This window comes from Poromitra crassiceps (genome assembly GCF_964638095.1).
Source record: "Poromitra crassiceps genome assembly, chromosome: 10".
NCBI classification, from domain to species: domain Eukaryota; kingdom Metazoa; phylum Chordata; class Actinopteri; order Beryciformes; family Melamphaidae; genus Poromitra; species Poromitra crassiceps.
The window spans coordinates 46475422-46498733 of record NC_139631.1 but is presented as its reverse complement, the minus strand read 5'-3'; the positions used below and the strand labels follow the sequence as shown (position 1 = coordinate 46498733).

The window sequence follows — 23312 nt, the reverse complement described above, 5'->3', positions numbered from 1 at the left end:
GAGGTTACAGTAACACAGGGTAAAGCATGCAGGCTGCAGAGGTTACAGTAAAACAGGGCAAAGCAGGCTGCAGAGGTTACAGTAACACAGAGGAAAGCAGGCTGCAGAGGTTACAGTAACACAGAGGAAAGCAGGCTGCAGAGGTTACAGTAACACACGGGAAACCATGCTGCAGAGGTTACAGTGACACAGGGCAAAGCAGGCTGCAGAGGTTACAGTAACACAGAGGAAAGCAGGCTGCAGAGGTTACAGTAACACAGGGGAAAGCAGGCTGCAGAGGTTACAGTAACACAGGGAAAAACAGGCTGCAGAGGTTACAGTAACACAGAGGAAAGCAGGCTGCAGAGGTTACAGTAACACAGGGGAAAGCAGGCTGCAGAGGTAACAGTAACACAGGGGAAAGCATGCAGGCTGCAGAGGTTACAGTAACACAGAGGAAAGCAGGCTGCAGAGGTTACAGTAACACAGGGGAAAGCATGCAGGATGCAGAGGTTACAGTAACACAGGGGAAAGCAGGCTGCAGAGGTTACAGTAACACAGGGGAAAGCATGCAGGCTGCAGAGGTTACAGTAACACAGGGTAAAGCATGCAGGCTGCAGATGTTACAGTAACACAGGGGAAAGCAGGCTGCAGAGGTTACAGTAACACAGGGGAAAGCATGCAGGCTGCAGAGGTTACAGTGACACAGGGGAAAGCAGGCTGCAGAGGTTAGAGTGACACAGGGGAAAGCAGGCTGCAGAGGTTACAGTAACACAGGGGAAAGCAGGCTGCAGAGGTTACAGTAACACAGGGTAAAGCAGGCTGCAGAGGTTACAGTAACACAGGGGAAAGCAGGCTGCAGAGGTTACAGTAACACAGGGGAAAGCATGCAGGCTGCAGAGGTTACAGTAACACAGGGGAAAGCATGCAGGCTGCAGAGGTTACAGTAACACAGGGGAAAGCAGGCTGCAGAGGTTACAGTAACACAGGGGAAAGCAGGCTGCAGAGGTTACAGCAACACAGGGTAAAGCATGCAGGCTGCAGAGGTTACAGTAACACAGGGTAAAGCAGGCTGCAGAGGTTACAGTAACACAGGGGAAAGCATGCTGCAGAGGTTACAGTAACACAGGGGAAAGCAGGCTGCAGAGGTTACAGTGACACAGGGGCAGTGTTACAGGTAACGCATTACTTTGTAATGCGTTACCTGTAACACATTTGTCTGTATAATGAGTAGTGTAAGGCATTCATGTTCCTAAATCCAGGCGATTTTGGTTTGCCGCTAACAGTGGACGGATATTTGGAAGTCATTTTGGACCGTTACTATGCTACACATGAACCTACTACTACTACAGAGTGAAATTGAATATGCCACACTGATGTTCAATATGTGTCCTGCAGGGGGAACCAGAGGCTCCAGAAGAACCAGAAGATGAGTCCTGCAGACATGTACCGCTGGAAGCTCTCCTCCCAGGAGCCCTGCAGCATGACCTGCTCTATAGGTGCACATGCACACTACACACTCTCTCTCACACACACATGCAGGCACACACACACACACACACACACACACACACACACACACACACACACACACACACACACACACACACACACTACACTCTCTCTCTCTCTCTCTCTCTCTCTCTCACACACACACACACACACACACACACACACACACAGGTATAATGGCAGAAATACAACTTGACCTTGAACTTAAAGGTATACTATGCAAGTATTTCATTAAAAAAACTATATAGCGGTACACACACATAAGGTTTTCCTTCTCAATCATCTCTTATGACCCATAGAATTGTTTATGTGCAGAGATGCTGCCCCCTACTGCCTCTATTTTCACAATGTTTTGCTCTGTTCCGGAGGTTTGTGGGTGGCAACATTTTCAGAGCCCCACGTGGGGGCGTGTTGCGCCCACCCAATAACATTGTGCGGAGCGGTGCAGCTCAATAGAGTCAGACAGGCAGTCTACTGAAACCAGGAAATGTGGTTCATTCCCAGAGTGTTTTGTGAGGTGTTTGGAGCTTATACATCCATGCATGGTTTGGTCCTCATTTAGTGTCAACCTCGCTCGACCTGACAAAATGTTCCTCCTGCAAACAGAAAAACTTGAAAATGCAGACGGTGCAGCTTCTCTGCACATAAACACAATTATATGGGTCATAAGTGATGATTGAGAGGGAGAACTATTGCATAAGTGTATATGTTTAAGTGTATATGATTTTTTTATGGAATTGTTGCATAGTATACCTTTACCCTGGAAACCAAAAAAACATGTTTTGAGTTTGTCACACCACAGAAAAATGTGCTGTTATTAAACACCAAGCCAAATTTTAAAGATTAAAAATGTCATCAAGTATATCAAATATAGGTTTAAAAATCTTGATAAACTACTATAACAGGTAATGTACACCAGATGCGTTACGGCTGCTCTGCGGATCCGGTAAACTGCCGGATCGACTCTCGTCCATTTTGATAGATGGGTGATACATGCGGTACGGAAAAATTACGCACCTGTTCTATTTTTGTTGGATCCTGCATACGCCTGACAGATGACATGAGTGTGGGTCTGTTCGCAACCATACCGGAGCCGTACCACATCTGTTCTGGACCTGGTGGACATTAGCCTGAAAGGCAGCTCACCCTAAAATCCAAAATACATATTTTCCCTCTCACCTGTAGTGCTTTTTATCCATCTATATCATTGTGGGATAGTTGCCTGAGTTTTGGAGATATCGGCCGCAGAGATGTCTGCCTTCTCTTCAATACAATGGAACTGGATGGCACTCGGCTTGTGGTGCTTGAAGCAACAAAAAAATAAATTTGAAAAACTCTACCACATTGTGTCTTTCCAGAAATCATGACCCGGTTACTCAAGATAATGCACAGACTTTGTTGTGAGCAGTTTCATGTAGGAACTATTTTCTTTTGCAGTCTCATGTAGGAACTAGCTAACGAGTGTAGTTCGGTCAAAATAAAATAGTTCCTCCGTGAAACTGCTCATAACAAGGTCTGTGAATTATCTTAATTAACGGGGTCATGATTTCTGGAAAGGGACATTGGTGTTGAGTTTATCAAATGTATTTCTTTGGCACTGTGAGCACCACACGCCGAGTGCCATCCAGTTCCATTGTATTGGAGAGAAGGCAGAAACTCTGCAGCCAATATCTCCAAAACTCAGGCAACTAACACAAAATGATATAGATGGATTAATAGTACTGCAGGTGAGAGGGAATATATGTATTCTGGATTTGTGTTAGGATGACGTCATCATTCCTACTTTGACGTCGTCATTCCGACTATGATGTCATCGATCACTGATGATGTCATGGTTCATAAGTGTCTTTCATGCCTTTCGCTAGTGATGTCATAGCACAGGTGATGTCATGTCTCTGATGATGTCACAAACGGTATGATGTCATAGCACAGGTGGTGTCATGCTCGGATCTATAAAGGCCTGTTCCGGCAGGCTCTGGCCAGTGATTCATAATCTAAACTAGGATCATACCAATCTCAAGCAACGTCTGCAACCTGCAATTCCTGCAACCAGCAACTCCTGCAATCTCTCTGCAACCGTTCCCAAAACCTCGAACAGTGCAGCCCCAGTTATCAAGCTACCAAGTTCCACAACACCCCAGCTTCTCCAGACCTACCAAGTTTCCCGTGGTCATCAACTACCCGCGAATAGATCCACACGTCTAACTCCGATCCTGACAGTATGAATCACTCGGAAATGGATCTAGCGGGCAAATTTCTCACCCCAATCAAGGAGGAGGCCCCCAATCACTCTAAAGCGGATCGAGCGGACACACTTCCGCCGGTCAAGGAGGAAGCTCCCGAGACCCCAGTTTTCCCGCCGGCCACGTCAGGTGGTCCACCAGACGACACCTTCCAAACAGCACTCATTTCTACTATTTCTGGCCTGGGCGCGCGACTCGCGGAGATGCAACGGGAGCAGGCGCTCCTCGATGACATCCTTCGGGACGTAGCTTTCAAGGCTTCCCAAGCCGATGATCGGCACGCCCTCCTGGTTGGCCGGCTGGATCGTCTCAACGGGCTAGGCCCCCAGGGCGTCATTCCGCAGTCTCCTGCCCCCCCTGCCCCTCCTGCCCCAGCTTCTGGGCGATCAGTCGCCCCAACGCCAGTTACCCGGCCGGTCGCTTCAGCTGACCCACCAGGCGGTCAGCTGGATATCTCCACTCATCCTGATATCTCCACTCATCCTGATGTCTCCACTCGTCCCATCACGTTCGGAGACTTGCCGACAATACTTGAGCTGATTGCCCAGCAGGAAAAAGCAATCCAGGCTCTGGTTTCCAAGGCCGATGATCGGGACGCCCTCCTGGTTAGCACAATCCAGAATATAGCTTCCACCGCCCAGGATCAGCTCGCCCTCCTGGCGAGCAGGCTAGATCGTCTCGACGGGCTAGGCCCCCAGGGTGCCATTCCGCAGCCTTCTGCCCCTCCTGCCCCAGCTTCCGAGCGCGCCGTCGTTCCGGAGGTTTCCAGACCTTCCAGACCTACTTCTAGCTCTGCCTCTCGGCCGCCTCCAGCTGCTAAGGGCATATTCTGGGGGGGAGTTCGCGTCATCCCAGAGCAGGGGCAGCCGGCCGACATCTGTACCATCAGCCATCTGTACCGTGATCTGACCGGCAGGGTTCGCATCACACCAGAGGAGAGGCAGCGCCGTTTGGACACCCGGAGCTGCCTTTACTGTGGTCGAGCCGGGCATTACCTCTCCTCCTGCTCCCGGCGTCCAGTAAGTGGTCCCACCGCTCGCCGGCCCGTGGTACTCTCAGTGGATCAAGACTCTACGTGTCCAGCCAAGAAATCTGTACGGTTGGGTAGCGCTCCCTGCAGGACCCAGGAGTGGCAGTATGTCTCCAAGAGGGTTAGGGAGTTGGAGAGGACTGTCGATCATCTCATGGGGAGGTTCAATCGCTGCCTGCAGATCGGCTCCGTCCCCCCGCAGGGGGCCTCCGAGTCTGCTGGCCCTGAGGCACAACCTATGGACCTGCCCCTCGCCGAGTCTGAACCCGTACCTGAGGCACAACCTGTGGACCTTCCTCTCGCCGAGCCTGAACCCATACCCCAGCAGCAGCCAATTCCTGTCCCTGACCAACACGTAGGTTCCAGCCTCATGCTGGGAGGCTCCCGTAGTGTCGTCAGCCCTCGGTCAAGAGCAAGAAGAAATAAGAGGCGTTTAAAGGAGGAGACGGGGGGTGACCCCCCCAAACTACAGGTCGGGAGGGCAGGCCTCGCTGTGTCAGATCCCCCTGCGGCTCTGCCTTCGGAGACGGCGGCATTTGACCCTTTTGATGGTCTCCAGCCTCCCGTGTTTGGATCGTGCCCCGGGGGATGGCCGGCCCCAGAAGATCCACCGGACCCGGTGGAAGTTCTATCTACGTATCGGTCCATCTATGGCTTCGATATCCTGTATTAGGGAGGAGCACCTCCACTGCCCTACACCTCCTTTGGGGTCTGACCACCTGCATCTAACCACCTGCTGAAGAGCAGCTCACTCTCTTACACCCCCTTCGGGGTCTGACCACCTGCATCTAACCGCCTGCTGAAGAGCACCTCACTCTCTTGCACCCCCTTTGGGGCCTAACCACCTGCGTCTAACCACCTGCGGAAGAGCACCTCCACCAGAACCTACGGATTTTTTGTCTCCCAGATGCCATCCTTGATGGCCTCATTGGACGCCAGGTGACGTCCGTTGAGGGGAGGGTACTGTTAGGATGACGTCATCATTCCTACTTTGACGTCGTCATTCCGACTATGATGTCATCGATCACTGATGATGTCATGGTTCATAAGTGTCTTTCATGCCTTTCGCTAGTGATGTCATAGCACAGGTGATGTCATGTCTCTGATGATGTCACAAACGGTATGATGTCATAGCACAGGTGGTGTCATGCTCGGATCTATAAAGGCCTGTTCCGGCAGGCTCTGGCCAGTGATTCATAATCTAAACTAGGATCATACCAATCTCAAGCAACGTCTGCAACCTGCAATTCCTGCAACCAGCAACTCCTGCAATCTCTCTGCAACCGTTCCCAAAACCTCGAACAGTGCAGCCCCAGTTATCAAGCTACCAAGTTCCACAACACCCCATCTTCTCCAGACCTACCAAGTTTCCCGTGGTCATCAACTACCCGCGAATAGATCCACACGTCTAACTCCGATCCTGACAATTTGAGGGTTAGCTGTTCCTTTAAGGGTTCTGCTCTGAAACTGTGTGTCTGCTGAAGTGCATCTTTTGAATTCGCAGGATAGAGGCACTTCAGCTGCACTCCAAACACAACATCAAGAACAGTACCAAAAAAAAGAAGAAAAAAGAAGAAGCAATATTTAGGATTTGGATGGAAACTAATAGATGCATTATGCACATAAGACCCTAAGTTACAAAGTTAAAAGTGTATTGTGGATTTTGGTTTCCAGGGCTTTAAAGCCCCAATCAGTAACTTGTTCACCTTAATATAACAACTTTTTAGTCATTGAAGATGGTACATGTACTTGTAACAGGGAGAATGTCACCTCTATTGGTCACACACCGCCCTCCAAAGGCCTCTCCTGTGACTAAGCATTTTGTGCCTGCGTCCCGGAGGCAAGTAACTCAGGGCGGATTTGCTACGAAAATGACGTTTCACGTAACTATGGATTATTATTTCATCACGTGGTGAGTACTAGATGTCACAACATGTACATAGAGCTTTCTGGCGCTGTGTTTTGTTGACTTTGAACGGCGATATCGATACCGATGCTATTGCACCCAGAGGGCGCAGTTTCTCCAATAGCAAAACTTGGAAAAGTTGCTGAATGGAGCTTTAAGTCAGTCACTGTGTTATGGCTGTAGTTGACATCTTTTCTTGCCTCTCTGTCTCCCCCTGGGGGTCCAGGAGTGTCAAAGTCGTTTGCCATGTGTGTCCGTTACGACGGTGTGGAGGTGGACGACATGTACTGTGACGCCCTGACCAGGCCCGAGCCCGTCCACGACTTCTGCATCGGCAGAGAGTGCCAGCCGAGGTGACACCTTCCCACCACACGTGCACGCACAAACAATCACACACACACACACACAAACAATCACACACACACACGCACACACGCGCACACATGCACACGCACACACACACACACACACACACACACACACACACAGACACGCACACACACACACACACACACACACACAGACACGCGCACACACACACACACACACACACACACAGACACACACACACACACGCTGCATCGGCAGAGAGTGCCAGCCGAGGTGCCACCTGCCCGCCGCAAAACCCCCTGACTGAAAGCTGTCAAAAAGACATGCACACAGTTTATGTACCAGACAGATAGACAGTATATGACTGGAGGGGAAAGTGTCTTCATCTGTATGAAAAAGAATACCAGCCATACTGTAACATAATGCAACAGAGTTTCAATGTGTCAAGAACATTAATTAGTAATATGAATGAAAGCAGGGAGGCACAGATACCGATAACCGATAACATAGCTGTCATGGATGTTAACCGATATTTACCGATGTCCATATGATCTGTATAAAAACACATTTCTATGATAATCAAATTCCAAAAGGAAAAGCCCATAAAGGGAGCAAGTGGGCTCTGTCTGTCTGTGTAAATCTTTGTCCCACTGATGATGTCACAATGTCTATGACATCATCAGTGACATCATTATTTGACCAAAATCATCTGATATGACTGATGATGTCATAGGCACCGATGATGCATTGTGACATCATCAGTGATGTTATAGGCATAGTGACATCATCAGTGACAGTGATGTCATCAGTGATGCTAAGTTGAAGCAATAGACCCATTTCACGGGGGCCATTTTGTGCCGAAAAGGCAGAATAAACACAGGTGCAAGCAACACACTAATGAGGGTTTCCAAATTCCAATCATTGGAATTTGGAAACCCTCATTAGCGTTTTGCTTGCACCTGTGTTTACCCTGCCTTTTCGGCACAAAATGGCCCCCGTGAAATGGGTCTATTGTGCGCTGCGCATACCAACAGAGCAGGCGAGGCAACACAGCAGCCGAGCTGCGTGCGGCAAGCCCGCGTATAGGTGGTGAGCCCAGGGTTGGGGCCGATACACTAGTATTACAAAAAGACTAACATTGGCTGATACCATATGATTGCCGATAATCGTGCATCTCTAAATGAAAGTATAGAAAATTACAGCATTACACCCCACACGGAGCAGTAACGTGTCGTGTTGTTTGGTGCTGCAGGTGGGAGGCGAGCAGCTGGAGTGAGTGCTCCAGGACGTGTGGAGAGGGCTTCCAGTTCCGTCTCGTGCGCTGCTGGAAGATGCTGTCGCCCGGGCTGGACAGCTCCGTCTACAGCGACCTCTGTGCCCTGGCCGAGCTGGAGAGACCACCGGAGAGACGCGCCTGCAAGAACCCTGCCTGCGGCCCCCAGTGGGAGGTGGCCGAGTGGGCCGAGGTACCGGGCTGAACCAGCACAACCCCAAACTCAAATCTGTCTCAAACCTGCCATCTGATCTGATAAAAAGCATCCTACTGAATTGGCCATTGGCTGATCATTGGTGCCAGACAAGCAGCAACCTCGGGCTTGGATAGATGAAGCCAATGCGGAAGTGCCAAAACTGCTGTTCTTCAAATGGCAGCTTGATGCTGGCTTCAAAAGGGAGTCACTCCCCATAGTTGCCCCATGTTAAAATACCTAACTTTACAGCAGGAATAAACAGCCTGGGTAAAAAAAAAAATTTTTTAGTCTCTACAGCTAATTTGACCTTTCCCCTCTCTAGTGATCACACAGCTTCCTGATCACGAACCAATAGCAGGCGGCGCTGAAGATCTGTGGGAAACCCCTGATGACGAACCAATAGCAGGCGGCGCTGAAGCTCTGTGGGAAACCCCTGATCACGAACCAATAGCAGGCAGCACTGAAGCTCTGTGGGAAAGCCCATGTGACGTGAGAGCCAAACCAAGATGGCAGCGGTCAAAATGCCAAACTAGACGCTTCAAAACGGGAGTCCACCAACCAATGGGTGACGTCAGCGATACGTCCATATTTCCATAGTCTATGGTGCCAGTCTGCCAGATGATGTCACCACCTGTTGTATACTCTATAGGAGGTGACATCAGATCAGAAAAGATCAGCCAATAGCAGATGGCAGTTCACTAGCATGCTTTTTACCATTCGATGCAAAGATGGGAAAGTACACACATTCTTTACTTAAAGTTACTTGTGCAAAGTAGTACTGATTCAACTTGTTTACTCAAGTAAACGTAAGAAATTACAGGCTATGACATGTAATCAACAATTTCAGCTGTTTCTGTACAAAGCTTACTGAACCTCACGTCATATTAAGATAACAAAAATGTTCCATTTTCAATCAATTCGAGGGTGGGGACTGTGGAGACGATGAACTGAGCGAACACGGACAGACAGCTCTCCAATTATAGTAGGTGGTGTACGCTGATGGTCCTGGATTTGTTTGAAACAGTCACTGAAGAACTAAATCTAGGAAATGAAAATACATAAACGGATAGTCCTTCAAGTCAGTTTTGATGGAGCACGGAGTCCTTTGCCATTTGTGTTAGTCCGGATCCAACACATGTGAGCCAGACTGCAAGGACATACATCTCTTGGCCTCCAGAAAGACCCTGAGAGCCTCGGTATCCACCCACCCCTCCAGCTGTGCCTGCTTCCTCACCAGGGCCGGGTCGGCGGCGTGGTCCAGGGGCAGCTGGACGAAGGCTGCCTGGCACCTGTTATGCAGTACCACCTCCAGCAGGAGAAGCCACGTCACGGGTCAGAACACCAGCGGCCTGGATCAACAGGCGAAAGCAGTCCAGGTGGTGGTGGGCTGCGCTGGTGCAGAGAGGAGAACTCTCGAGGTAATCGCTGTCCATGTCAACAGCCGCATGGAACCTGATGAGTTCCTGCAGTATGTCTTGCCCAACAGGCAGCACTGTAGACCGGGATCGCGTATGGGCAGTGTCTGCTTCCATTGGGGTCGGCCCCGGCTTCCAGGCGGACCCGGATGCAGTCCAGGTGAACGTTGCACACGGCACATTAGAGAGGCGTGCGGTCTAAGGCATCAGGTACGTCTACCTGGGCGATCAGGTAGGCACCACAGGCAGCGTGACCCCGCATGACTGTGAGCCCCAGGCGGGTGCCGTCTGTAGTAGTACCTCATAAACCTCGACTCATGGATCCACCTTCTGAAGCGCTCTTCCTGTAGCAGCGTCCTCAGTTTGTCCAGGTCTCCTGCCTCAGCAACATGTGGAGCCAGTCCTCATGCTCTGCTCGAGCAGCCATTGCATCAGGTCTGTCAGTGTACCACACCACCTATGTTTGAGCACGCTGCGTGTCAAATGAAAGGCTTTATGAAGGGACAAATTGTTCACGTGACATCACTGATGACATTGATCACTGATGACATCACAATTGCTCGAGTGACATCACTGTTGACATCATCTGTGGCATCATCAATGATTCATAACGTCACTATGGAAGTGGCCTGGCCACCAGGCTGAGCTATCTAGAACTAGTGATTTATGACCTCATCACTGTCTGTGACATCATCAGTGATTTATAACAAGATTGGCCATGCCTTTAATGCCCAATTATGCTCACCGAAGGCCATCGAGGAGGATTCGAAGCGGAAGCCGTTGAGCAAGGAGGGAGGTTGGCGCGCTGCCATGAGGGCCGAGAGGTCCGGGAACACGGCGGTCGAGGAGGAGAGCGAGGAGGCTGGAGGAGGAACATTGAGAAGGAGGTGGAAACCTCGAGTCTGGAATTTGTGTAATATTCTGTGAGAGGCAGCAATGTGCCGCAAGGCATCCAGTCTGCCTGAAAGGCATGAAGAACGTTAAATAGAAATAAATACGGATACGGATACGGATGAAGCATTCTGTCCGTACTATGCGTTCATTTCGTGTGTAATTCCGTGCGTCCCGCCGTAGCTGCTTGAGCCTCAATGCCGCACAGAGCGCTGTTTGCTTGTTTAGTCAAAGTTTATTAATATTATTAATTAATTAATTACTTAATATTTATTAATATTGAATATCGCGTCACGTGTCCAAATCCGACACTGCACTTATTCTGGTCCCCAGCAACAAACCAGGCCAAGTGTGAAAGAGATCGGACAAACGGTTGTTGAGATATGCAAAGGACACACAGAGATTCCTGGAATTAGTAGAGAGATAGATGTCACTCCTTTTTTGCATCAGTTGGCCTCTTTTGGATTCCGCTCCCTTTTTATGAGTGTTTGAGTTGTTGTTGATGGTTTTTGAGTGCAGGCTCCTGAGACAGACCAGCAGACATCTCTCTCCTCATGCACAGCTTTACCAGCTGTCCACTGCAGTCTTGTAGTCTGTTTGTATCTGCTAATGTGTTCTCCAGAGAGCCTACCAGACACTGAAGAACTTTAATCGATATGACTTTTGGAGAAAACGTTTGAAAGATTTAACATACAGCTCACTCCTTGCCTTTGAAGCACTGTGCAGCATGTGGTTGTGAACAGACGCTCATCCAGATGGGATCCCTGTCAGAGCGTCCCCAGACGTTTTCAGCTGATGTGACGACCACCCAGGGTTTCTGCAGGCCCTTAAGTCTGAAATCCAATCATCTGAATTTTAGGCCTTAAATGTCTTAAATTCAACTGCATTTATATAAAATGTCTTAAATATGATTTTGCCAGGTCTTAAATTGGGTTATGAAGTTGTTACTTTTATAAAGTTTATAAAGTTGCCATAAAATAACAATGCATGACAAATTTTAACTGCTACACCTTTGGCAAGAAAATGCTGAAATTAGGAACATTGGGTATAAAGGCATTAGAGTTGTGTATGTCATTAACTCATTGAGTGCCAATGACGACTATCGTCGTCAATTCAAATAGTAACGTAGAGTGCCAATGACGACTAAAGTCGTCAATTGCGTTTTTTGACGGTGGGACGTGGATCAAAGCCTGATGCATCTCCTGTAAAAATATGGGGGATGTCGAATGTGTATAAGCTATTTTACGGACCCATTAGGTGGCGACAGTGCTCTCCAGATTAGAGAAAGGTGAGGAAACAGGAAACCGCATCGGTATGCATCGATATGCATGAAGCATAACGTTAGCTGTGCCTGTGAACAGCAGCCAATCTGCTGCCACAATTGAGCCCCACCATCTCCGCTGCGATAGCCCCTCCACATGATTAGTTGCCGACACCAGCGTCTTTCTGAAAAGTTACATTATTCTCAGCTGGAACCCGGCGACAAAAACGGCGGAACGCTGTGAAAAAGCTGGGTGTAGCGCACTTTTCAGTGCAGAGCAAACGCAGCAGAGAGCCACCAGAGACACTCCCCAGGAGGAGGGGTTTGCAGTTGAGGGGGGTGGGGCACGCAGGGCAGCATACAACACCGACCCAGACAGACCCAGACAGCAGGCTCGATGGACAGATTGGCAAACACAAGCTAGAATATCTGATGCCCACCAGCAGTAAATCAAGACCAGCAAGAATGTGTAGGGTCTGCGCACGCAGGGGCCAGCGCTGCTGGTTGCAGCTAAAAAATATTATTTTGCCAAACAAAATTCCTTTGTTTTCGCTGTTTTATTGAAGGAAATTATTTTTGAGGTGTCACTACATCAGAAAATATTAGCTTCAGAGTCAGTGATGTGCTTGAAATGCTTCATTTCACAAAAGGCTCATTATCTCAGCTTCTAGTTTGAAACGTCTGTTTTTGGTGAAAACAACCTATCTTGTACTAAAGAACGGAAAATGATATCAATAAACTTTTTTTTGCTGATGATACAATAGAGTCTCATCGTTCTTTGGGCGTGTTCGGTGTTTACACAGTAATATCACACAATATTCTGTGGGCCTCGAGAAATCACTGAAAACGCTCTGAAAGGGCTGGCACTGGGAGCATCCGTTTTCCAAAAGTGGCTGGCACTCAATGAGTTAAAGACATAAACGCCTGCTGCCATCCCTCAATATCAATTAGTTTCAAATGGGGAACATCAAAGTCAGAATTTCTTTCATATTCTTCGTACTCTTTTTTTTTGGGCCAATATGGATGTGAAATACAGTAGGTCTTAAATTGCATTCACAATGGTTTTAAAAAGGTTTTAAAAAGGTCTTAAATTGAAGAAACCCCGTCACCAGCGCTCATGTTTCTGGTAAGAGTGTGAGTGACTGTGTCCCCTGTGCCTCTCCTGTCCAGTGCCCGGCTAAATGCGGCCGCAGAGCCCAGGTGACCCGCGAGGTCCGCTGCTCCGACGAGACCAGAGCATGTGACCTCATGGCCCGACCCCCCCACCTCAAGAACTGCACCGGCCCGCCCTGCGAACGCCACTGGACCCTGTCCGAGTGGGGGCCTGTGAGTCTGCACTGGGCTGGGATCTGAGGTCCAATCGCTGTGTGGAATGATTTCATGGTTATTTTCACACCCTGTGTCTGCACTGTCCATTTTAAAATGACTTTTTTGATCCAACCCTCTGTTATTCTATTCTATTCTATTCTATTCTTCTTTTACCTCTATTCATATCTTTATACTCATTTGCAGTAGTCTCTCAAGCCTGTCTATCTCTTCCACCATCTTCAAATGTTCCAGAGGCACTCTGTACTTCAGCCCGTTAACATTTGAACAGAGGAAGTTGTCATCTTCCAAAGAGAGAGAGAGGGAGAGAGAGAGAGAGAGAGAGAGAGAGAGAGAGAGAGAGAGAAAAGCTTCAGACCAGAAATAATTTTCATGGTATTCGACCAGTCATGATGTGATGTGATCTGATGTGATGTGATGTAATGTCATGCGATTTCATTCAGTTCCATCTCATTTAATTTAAAGTACAACTTGACTGTGCTCCGTGACACAAACAGCATCAGACTTGGGGTTTGACCTCTCTGTGCTCAGTGCTCAATCAATGCTCAGGGCTCGTAACCTCTCTGTCTCCTCTGTGTGCTCAGTGCTCAGTGCTCGTAACCTCTCTGTCTCCTCTGTGTGCTCAGTGCTCGTAACCTCTCTGTCTCCTGTGTGTGCTCAGTGTTCATAACCTCTCTGTCTCCTCTGTGTGCTCAGTGCTCAGTGCTCGTAACCTCTCTGTCTCCTCTGTGTGCTCAGTGCTCGTAACCTCTCTGTCTCCTCTGTGTGCTCAGTGTTCATAACCTCTCTGTCTCCTCTGTGTGCTCAGTGCTCATAACCTCTCTGTCTCCTCTGTGTGCTCAGTGTTCATAACCTCTCTGTCTCCTCTGTGTGCTCAGTGCTCGTAACCTCTCTGTCTCCTGTGTGTGCTCAGTGTTCATAACCTCTCTGTCTCCTGTGTGTGCTCAGTGCTCATAACCTCTCTGTCTCCTCTGTGTGCTCAGTGCTCATAACCTCTCTGTCTCCTCTGTGTGCTCAGTGCTCGTAACCTCTCTGTCTCCTCTGTGTGCTCAGTGCTCGTAACCTCTCTGTCTCCTGTGTGTGCTCAGTGCTCGTAACCTCTCTGTCTCCTCTGTGTGCTCAGTGCTCGTAACCTCTCTGTCTCCTGTGTGTGCTCAGTGCTCGTAACCTCTCTGTCTCCTCTGTGTGCTCAGTGCTCGTAACCTCTCTGTCTCCTCTGTGTGCTCAGTGCTCGTAACCTCTCTGTCTCCTGTGTGTGCTCAGTGCTCGTAACCTCTCTGTCTCCTCTGTGTGCTCAGTGCTCGTAACCTCTCTGTCTCCTCTGTGTGCTCAGTGCTCATAACCGCTCTGTCTCCTGTGTGTGCTCAGTGCTCGTAACCTCTCTGTCTCCTCTGTGTGCTCAGTGCTCGTAACCGCTCTGTCTCCTCTGTGTGCTCAGTGCTCATAACCGCTCTGTCTCCTCTGTGTGCTCAGTGCTCGTAACCTCTCTGTCTCCTGTTTGTGCTCAGTGCTCGTAACCTCTCTGTCTCCTCTGTGTGCTCAGTGCTCGTAACCTCTCTGTCTCCTCTGTGTGCTCAGTGCTCGTAACCTCTCTGTCTCCTCTGTGTGCTCAGTGCTCGTAACCTCTCTGTCTCCTCTGTGTGCTCAGTGCTCATAACCGCTCTGTCTCCTGTGTGTGCTCAGTGCTCGTAACCTCTCTGTCTCCTCTGTGTGCTCAGTGCTCGTAACCTCTCTGTTTCCTCTGTGTGCTCAGTGCTCGTAACCTCTCTGTCTCCTCTGTGTGCTCAGTGCTCATAACCGCTCTGTCTCCTGTGTGTGCTCAGTGCTCGTAACCTCTCTGTCTCCTCTGTGTGCTCAGTGTTCATAACCTCTCTGTCTCCTCTGTGTGCTCAGTGCTCGTAACCGCTCTGTCTCCTCTGTGTGCTCAGTGCTCGTAACCTCTCTGTGTCCTCTGTGTGCTCAGTGCTCGTAACCTCTCTGTCTCCTGTGTGTGCTCAGTGCTCGTAACCTCTCTGTCTCCTCTGTGTGCTCAGTGCTCGTAATCTCTCTGTCTCCTCTGTGTGCTCAGTGCTCGGGCTCGTGCGGTTATGGGAAGATGGTGCGTCACGTCTACTGTAAGACCCCGGAGGGCCGCGTGGTTCCTGAGACCCAGTGCTCCGCAGAGAACAAGCCGCTGGCCATCCACCCCTGTGGGGAGAGGGATTGCGCTCCACACTGGCTGAGCCAGGACTGGGAGAGGGTGAGGACACAAGGTGTAAGGCTGCTTCGCAGGCCTTTCCATCCCAGCAGAAAGTCCCAGAATAAACTTAGGGGGAAAGAAACAAAAACCAAATGTAATGCAGAATGTCAAGGTGTCCCTCAGGTGCACTGTAAAGACTCGACAAAGTCAGAGATAAACACCAGGGGCCGATTGCAGAAAACACCTAACGTTTTCTACTTAAAGGGCCACGTCGCCTATTTTCAACCAGCTTTGAATCATTACAAAATCGGTAGTAAGTCATATGCAAATGAGCAATGTTTAACTTCCCTCCATCTTGCCTGTTGCAAGAGCTCCTGGTTCATTCACAAAACTTCCTGCTCCAAATGATGTCATTTGGAGCAGTTTTGCCATGGTGTCACTATCACCATCATTCTCACTATTAGTATCACTATCACTATCATTATTGCTCTCTCTACCTTCTCAGTCCAGGTAATATGAAGGGAAGTTAAACATTGCTCGTTTGCATATACAACTGATTTTGTAATGATACAAAGCTGGTGGAAAATTGGCAAAGAGCCCCTTTAAATATTATACTTGAGGTTTAATTTCCCCTTAACTGAGAGACTTCCTTAACGTTGTTGCACAGAATCCCTTAAAACCTGAAAGCGATTTTACAGCTGTAAAATTCTAGTTTCCGTGGAGTTTGTTTGCTTGGACTTGGCTTGTGATTGCTGTTATCGCCTCACCTGTTATCGTCAAACCAAGTTGGCGTAGCGATAATAAAAAAAAAGGCAGGAGTAAAGAAAAAACAAGAAAACCAAATTGTTCAGGGGGGCAAAGATTATATTAAAAGGTAAATTTGATCCGCAAATAACAGAAAACAGAAAACAACTAATGTCTGAAGAAATTTCAATGAAAATGTATTCAAGGAGTCTGATGAAGAGGTCCATCAAAAAATACGACAAACTGTGTTCTGTCCAAAAAAGAAAGGTTAAGATAGAGGTATGTTTTTTCCCCTTACTTTGGTTGCTAAGGTATTTCGTGCAACGGTTTAACTACTTTTAATCAACTCCTTAAATATAAGACCAGGATGAGGAGAAAACCGTAAAGACTTAAGTGAACATTTTAAGTAAACCTTAAGGAGAAGACTTAAATAAGGGTGTTTTGTGCAACCAATTTTATTTTAGGGAAACTGTGACTTTAAAGGATAAGTTCATCTCAAAATGAAAAGTAAGTCATTATCTTCTCACCACCATGCTGATGGAAGGATGGCAAAACATTTAGGGTGTTTCACAGCAAAATCTCCTAAACACTTGAAGTGGATGCTGACCAACTTTCAAATGTAAAAGTAAAAAAGCAATGTGCTTCCATACTGCTCACCTGGCATAATCCAAGTCTCCACAAGCCCGGAGATGCCAAGTTGACTTGAAAATATGTCATATTTTAGCTGAAATCTTCACTTAGCTATGTTGTTCCAAGAAGTAGAGATGGAGCCACTGTAGCTACTGTGGCCTGCTACAGTGGAGCTAAAAGTGCCAACATTCCCCCCCCCCCCCTTACTCATCAATTTGCATGCATAACACATTTGTTGAGGCAAAACGTGATGATCAACAACAGAAGAAATCAATCCACAAGCTATTAATGCTAGACTGTCAAAAATCCTACCTTATCTGTAAAGGGGAGACTTGTGGTACCCATTGAACTAATTTTCATTCAGATAAATTGAGCTGAGAGGTCAAGGCACCGCTTTGAAATAGTTTTCCTCATCCAAATGTAACCTATGTTTGGAGCATTATTTACCCCCCTTCCCTATAGCTTAGTATGCTTGGTACCAATGGATGCTTTCTTCGGATAACAGGATCTCCACTGTAGTTTTAAAAATGTCCCTGCTACAGCCATTTGATTTCCCGTGAAAATCGGGAGTGTTGGCAGACCACTCGCGGCCCACCTGCAGTACCTCCCCGGCCCATGGAGACTGTTTTGTGGACTAAAAAACTTAACCCGTCCTTCCATCGGCACGGGGGTAGATAATGACTGCATTTTCATTTTGGGTGAACTTATCCTTTATGGAAAATCTTAACATAAGGTGTTTTGTAGTAAATTTGTCCTGGTGTGCGGCTGCAGTGTAACACGACGTGCGGGCGGGGGGTGAAGCGGAGGGTGGTCCTGTGTGCCGGCATCGCTGGAGGAAAGATCCAGATCCTGGAGGAGGAGCCATGCGGCGGCAGCGACAAGCCGGAGGAGGAGAGCACATGCTTTGAGAGGCCCTGCTTCAAATGGTACACCACCCCCTGGTCTGAGGTGAGTCCAGTCCACACTTTACCTCATACTAAATGCATCACGCACACCCACAGACAAGCTGTCTGCCTGCACTGTGGCTCCTGACTTGCTGGAGAAACTATCCAGGTCTGTATTACCCCTTTTGATCTGGTGCTGGAAGTGGTGTTGGAGGACCAGTAGTAGGCGCTCTTCCCACTGATGTGATGAATAATATCCCCAATGCCCCAGGACAGAGACATTGACTCTCTCCTGTGAGTGAACACCGTTCCTTCAGATGAGACGTTAAACTGTGGTCCTCCTGACTCTCCCATCGGCACTCTTCACAAGAGGGTAACCCCGGTGCCCTGGCTAAATTCGCCGACAGGCCTTATTCGCTACCTAATCATCCCTCGTTACTTAATTGGCACATTCAGTCCTCAACTCTCCACCGTGATGCTGATGTGTGCTGAGTGTTCTGCTGCAAACTGGCTGCCCTGCATCACCCAGGTGGGTGCTACACATCGGGGGTGGATGAGTTGAGTCCCCCTCACCCAATATGTGAAGCGCTTTGAGTACTTAGATTATTTTATTATTATTATTATTATTATTATTATTATTGGATTTTGCAATAAAAGCAACACATTTGGCACAGATGTAGGTTTACATGAAAATATGGGGCCGCTGCACATTTGGCCCCTGGGGGCCATGGCAGCCTTTTTCAAAACGGCCGCCAAATAGGAGCTAAATGTTCCTGAATTTGGCAGAAAACGGATTTTATAACTCTTGATGATTGCCAAGGTGATCAAGCTGATTAGATCAGATCTCACAAGACTACAGACGTGTTTTTCCCTCTTTATATTTTAAGGGTGTTTTTTAAAAGCTTTTAACCCGAGAAAAACACGAAAACCAAATAAAAGGTACGTGGTCACTTCACGGTCAAATTTCATCCTCTCATCATACTAGAATGACAACCAATAAATGTGTAGAACGGCAAGATCTTCAGCTTTCCATCGGTGCATTTCTCCTTTCATTGGCAGTACAAGTGACGGAGATGTCACTGGATAAACATCTGGGTCGCTGGTAACCTCCAGTTACAGGTCGCATGCTTTTAGTTTGGGTCGAGGGCTTCAGGTTTATACGACAATTTTTGGCCTTCAAATCTGAGCAAGGGAGCTGATATTTGTCTGGTCTCTAACCTGCTGTGACCAAGCCTGCTGTGACCAACCCGATTGGGTTTTAACCTATAAGGAAACTAAGATCAGGCTCCTGTCGGAATAGCTCACAACAATAATACTAGTCTTATTCTAAATTCGACAAGCCAGAAGTACCGGTGCCGAGAATGGAGCCTGCATCTCAGGCGAGTGGTTTTACATCTATGCCATTCGCCAAGGTTCCCCTTCGCCCAAACAGGCACCCCGACCGATTTACTCCCACTATACAGTAGCCTTACTACTCATGGCAAGTTCTTATTCACACTGTTGTCTTAATGAGATCAACATCAGATTACTGTTGTGTCCAGCTGACAAAACCCTGCAGACACTTTGCGTATGAAACATATGGACAGAGCAAGACACTTGTTGCTTTGGATAACAGCGTTGTTGCTGTTGTGACCGTCACTCACCGCTTCTCCCCAAATAATCCCTGTGAGTGACTTCAGAGACATTCGCCTTTCACATCACTGGAATGCAGAGAATGTGGGGAGCGCTTGGTTTTAACTGCCGCCTGTCCCTGCAGCGGCAGACGCACTTACATCACAGTGACACGGCTCGTAAATTGAGGCTGTAAAACGAGTGTTTGGACGCTACTGAGCAGGGCGGAGTGGCAGTGGACACATGCTGGAAGCCTGCATGGAAAGGAAAGGGGGATAGACGACACTGCCCCACAGTGACAAACATCAGCAACTGCTCTGTGTGCCTTGGAAGAAAAGGCTACAAAATGATGAACTATCCATCTGCTTCAATAACATGTTTGTTGCAAATCATTTTCATTCAGTTCCACTGCTCACTCAGTAGATATGAGGAGTTTAGGGTAAAAGTGACATTTTCCTAAATGTATAGCAAAAAGAAAACGTTAAATGATTACATAAGTTTGTATTAAATACATAACATAGGAACCATCTAATATCTTCATTATGATTTTTGGGGTTGGTTCTCATCCCTCTTTAATGATACAAGGTAGATTATGGTACTTCAAACTCTCCATTGCATTATATATTTATAATTTTTAATCATGCTGTATTTCAATCCTTTGCACCAGGTTTAGCAGGAGTGTCACCACTTTGGTGTGGTCGTTGGTGAATCCAGCTTTTCTAAAGCTTATGTGTGGATGTCATTGGTCACAAAAAACAATTTATATTTTTAATTTAGTAAATACCAGGTTCTTGATATTAACTCATTGAGTGCCATGGACGAGTATGTTCGTCATTTCGTTTAGTAACGTAGAGTGCCAAGGACGAGTATGTTCGTCAATTGCGTTTTTTGACGGTGGGACGTGGATCAAAGCATCAGGCATCTCCTGTACAAATATGGGAGCTATTGAAGGTGTATAACCTATTTTACGGACTCATTAGGTGGCGACAGTGCTCTCCAGATTACAGAAAGGTCCGGAAAACTGCAGGAAAAAGCCGTGATCAAAGAGAAACCGATGCATGCTGCAGCCAGAGCCATATGGATTGCTCTGTCTGCAGCTGAAGTTGGCTGCGAACATCAGTCAATCCGCGCCCACAACTGAGCTCCTCTGCCTCTGTCTGTCTGTCTGCATATAGTTTCTCCACACGATTACCCGCCAGAAAGGCAGCACCCGACGCCGAAGGGCCAAACCTTTCCCTGCAGTCCCATTTGGCATTTCCTTGTCGCGCTGGGAGCCACCCGGGAGCCGCCCGGCGCAAAAACGGAGGCTCCGAAAATAGACTGGGTGCGTGTGGGGAGGAGTTTGCAGCTGAGGGGGGGAGAGGGGGGTGGGGCACGCAGGCTCCACAGAACTACACCACGTCACTACATCAGAAAATATTAGCTAGAGTCAGTGAATGTGCTTGAAATGCTTCATTTCACAAAAGGCTGTATATCTCAGCTTATAATTTGAAACCTGTCTTTTTGCTCAAAACAGCCTATTTCTCCGGCTCATAACTAAAGAACGGAAAATGGTATCAATAAACTTTTTTTTGCAGATGATAGAAGAGAGTCTCCTCGTTCTTGGTGCGTGTTCGGTGTTTACATAGTAATATCACACAATATTCTGTGGGCCTCGAGATATCACTGAAAACGCTCTGAAACTCTGGCACTGGGAGCTTCCGTTCTCCAAAAGTGGCTGGCACTCAATGAGTTAACTGGCTTTTTCTTCAGTGTGTCAGGCCAATTTCTTCCACTGGACCTTTCCTAAGTCCTGCCCCTTTTTGCTCTGTGCTCCAATAACAGTTCAGCAAGCTTGTACTGTAGCAGCCTATGGAGCCAGCCTAGAGTGCGTGATGTCATAATTCACTGTACTGTAGCGGCCTATGGAGCCAGCCTAGAGTGCGAGTGCGTGATGTCATAATTCACTGTACTGTAGCAGTCTATGGAGCCAGCCTAGAGTGCGTGATATTATAATTCACTCTAACAGACTTTCCAGGCTGCACTTGAAAAAAAAAAAAAAAAAAAACACACATTTTAAAACGGTGACAATTCACACAGCTTTAACACTACATAAATATATTATACATCAAACCCTTCAGCTACTTCTGCTCTCACTCACAATGTCAAAATATTATTTTCGTATAAGTGATACGTTCTTTAGATATTAATGTTCGTTTGACTATCTTCTTTGACTCTCAGCTGCTACAAGTTTGACCTACCTAGCAACAGTACACGGGGTGGGAAGTGGGGGACTTAGAATCGGTCAATTATGCAAACAATCTGTCCCCTCATCTCACTGACCTGCTTCTGAAATGTGTTTGTATAAAGTCTGTATGGAGGGTAAGTTGACAATGTGTCATGGTCACCAACACCACAGACAGCTTGCAGCTCTATAGCTGTCCATGTCTCCACAGTGCACCAGGTGAGTGTGAGTGTGATGTCTCCACAGCGAGTTGAGTGTGACTGTGATGTCTCCACAGTGCACCAGGTTGAGTGTGAGTGTGATGTCTCCACAGTGCACCAGGTGAGTGTGAGTGTGATGTCTCCACAGTGCACCAGGTGAGTGTGAGTGTGATGTCTCCACAGTGCACCAGGTGAGTGTGAGTGTGATGTCTCCACAGTGCACCAGGTGAGTGTGAGTGTGATGTCTCCACAGTGCACCAGGTGAGTGTGAGTGTGATGTCTCCACAGTGCACCAGGTGAGTGTGAGTGTGATGTCTCCACAGTGCACCAGGTGAGTGTGAGTGTGATGTCTCCACAGTGAGGTGAGTGTGACTCTGATGTCTCCACAGTGCACCAGGTGAGTGTGAGTGTGATGTCTCCACAGTGAGGTGAGTGTGACTCTGATGTCTCCACAGTGCACCAGGTGAGTGTGAGTGTGATGTCTCCACAGTGAGGTGAGTGTGACTCTGATGTCTCCACAGTGCACCAGGTGAGTGTGACTGTGATGTCTCCACAGTGAGGTGAGTGTGACTGTGATGTCTCCACAGTGCACCAGGTGAGTGTGACTGTGATGTCTCCACAGTGCACCAGGTGAGTGTGACTGTGATGTCTCCACAGTGAGGTGAGTGTGACAGTGATGTCTCCACGGTGCACCAGGTGAGTGTGACTGTGATGTCTCCACAGTGCACCAGGTGAGTGTGACTGTGATGATGTCTCCACAGTGCACCAAGACGTGCGGCGTGGGCGTGAGGATGAGGGATGTGAAGTGTTACGCGGGTCGGGAGCTGGTGCGAGGCTGCGACCCCCTCACCAAGCCCCTGGCCAAACAGACCTGCTCCCTGCAGCCCTGCCCCACCGAGCCGCCAGGTCAGACAGAAACGCAGCTCACACAGCTCACGCTATATACTGTACTTTTTTGGGGCCTATTCACCTTATTCCTGGACTTACGTTTCCCATGATTCTCAGCGGTTGCCGGTTGTCAACTTCCAGTTTAAATTTTTTTCACTAGCAAGGACGTGCGCGGCGCTGTCAAAGAGTGGGAATGTTTGGCTTATTTGATTCGAAATGGCTACAAATAGTAACGTTGTGTGGTTGCATAGCGGCGATATTTTACAAAAACGAGGTGAATGTCAATTCACTCTTACTGTACGGGCTTATTTTAGCCGAAATTGCTAAAAATAGTATGTGGCTGCATATTGTTTTGAAGGCTAAACGTCCAAACCGGAACTCTTATTATTTGGTCATTGAACAGAGCTTTAGCGGTCTCTTTCAAGATTCAAGATATTGTCACTCCGTTGTACAATTATGCACATGTGAAATTAATGTGCTGATGGGCTCCATTACAAGACATAGGAAGGTACAAAGTCACAACAATTATTATGATTATTTTCAGTCTCTTTCGCTATGAACGGTCCTGGGCGGAAACAGGCAACCGGCAG

General features: G+C 47.9%; 1 protein-coding gene across 1 annotated transcript in view; it reads left to right on the top strand.

The window, feature by feature from the left end:
- ttc16 (tetratricopeptide repeat domain 16) overlaps positions 1-23312 on the top strand; it is a gene marked incomplete at both ends in the record, with an annotated part of 68706 nt that overhangs the window by 44480 nt on the left and 914 nt on the right. Inside the window, 7 exons of the mRNA XM_083645466.1 lie at positions 1378-1478; positions 6897-7023; positions 8253-8466; positions 13207-13362; positions 15431-15601; positions 17687-17863; positions 22596-22740. Of these exons, the coding sequence (XP_083501592.1) occupies positions 1378-1478; positions 6897-7023; positions 8253-8466; positions 13207-13362; positions 15431-15601; positions 17687-17863; positions 22596-22740 (1091 nt within the window). The remainder of the gene's footprint in view (positions 1-1377; positions 1479-6896; positions 7024-8252; positions 8467-13206; positions 13363-15430; positions 15602-17686; positions 17864-22595; positions 22741-23312) is intronic.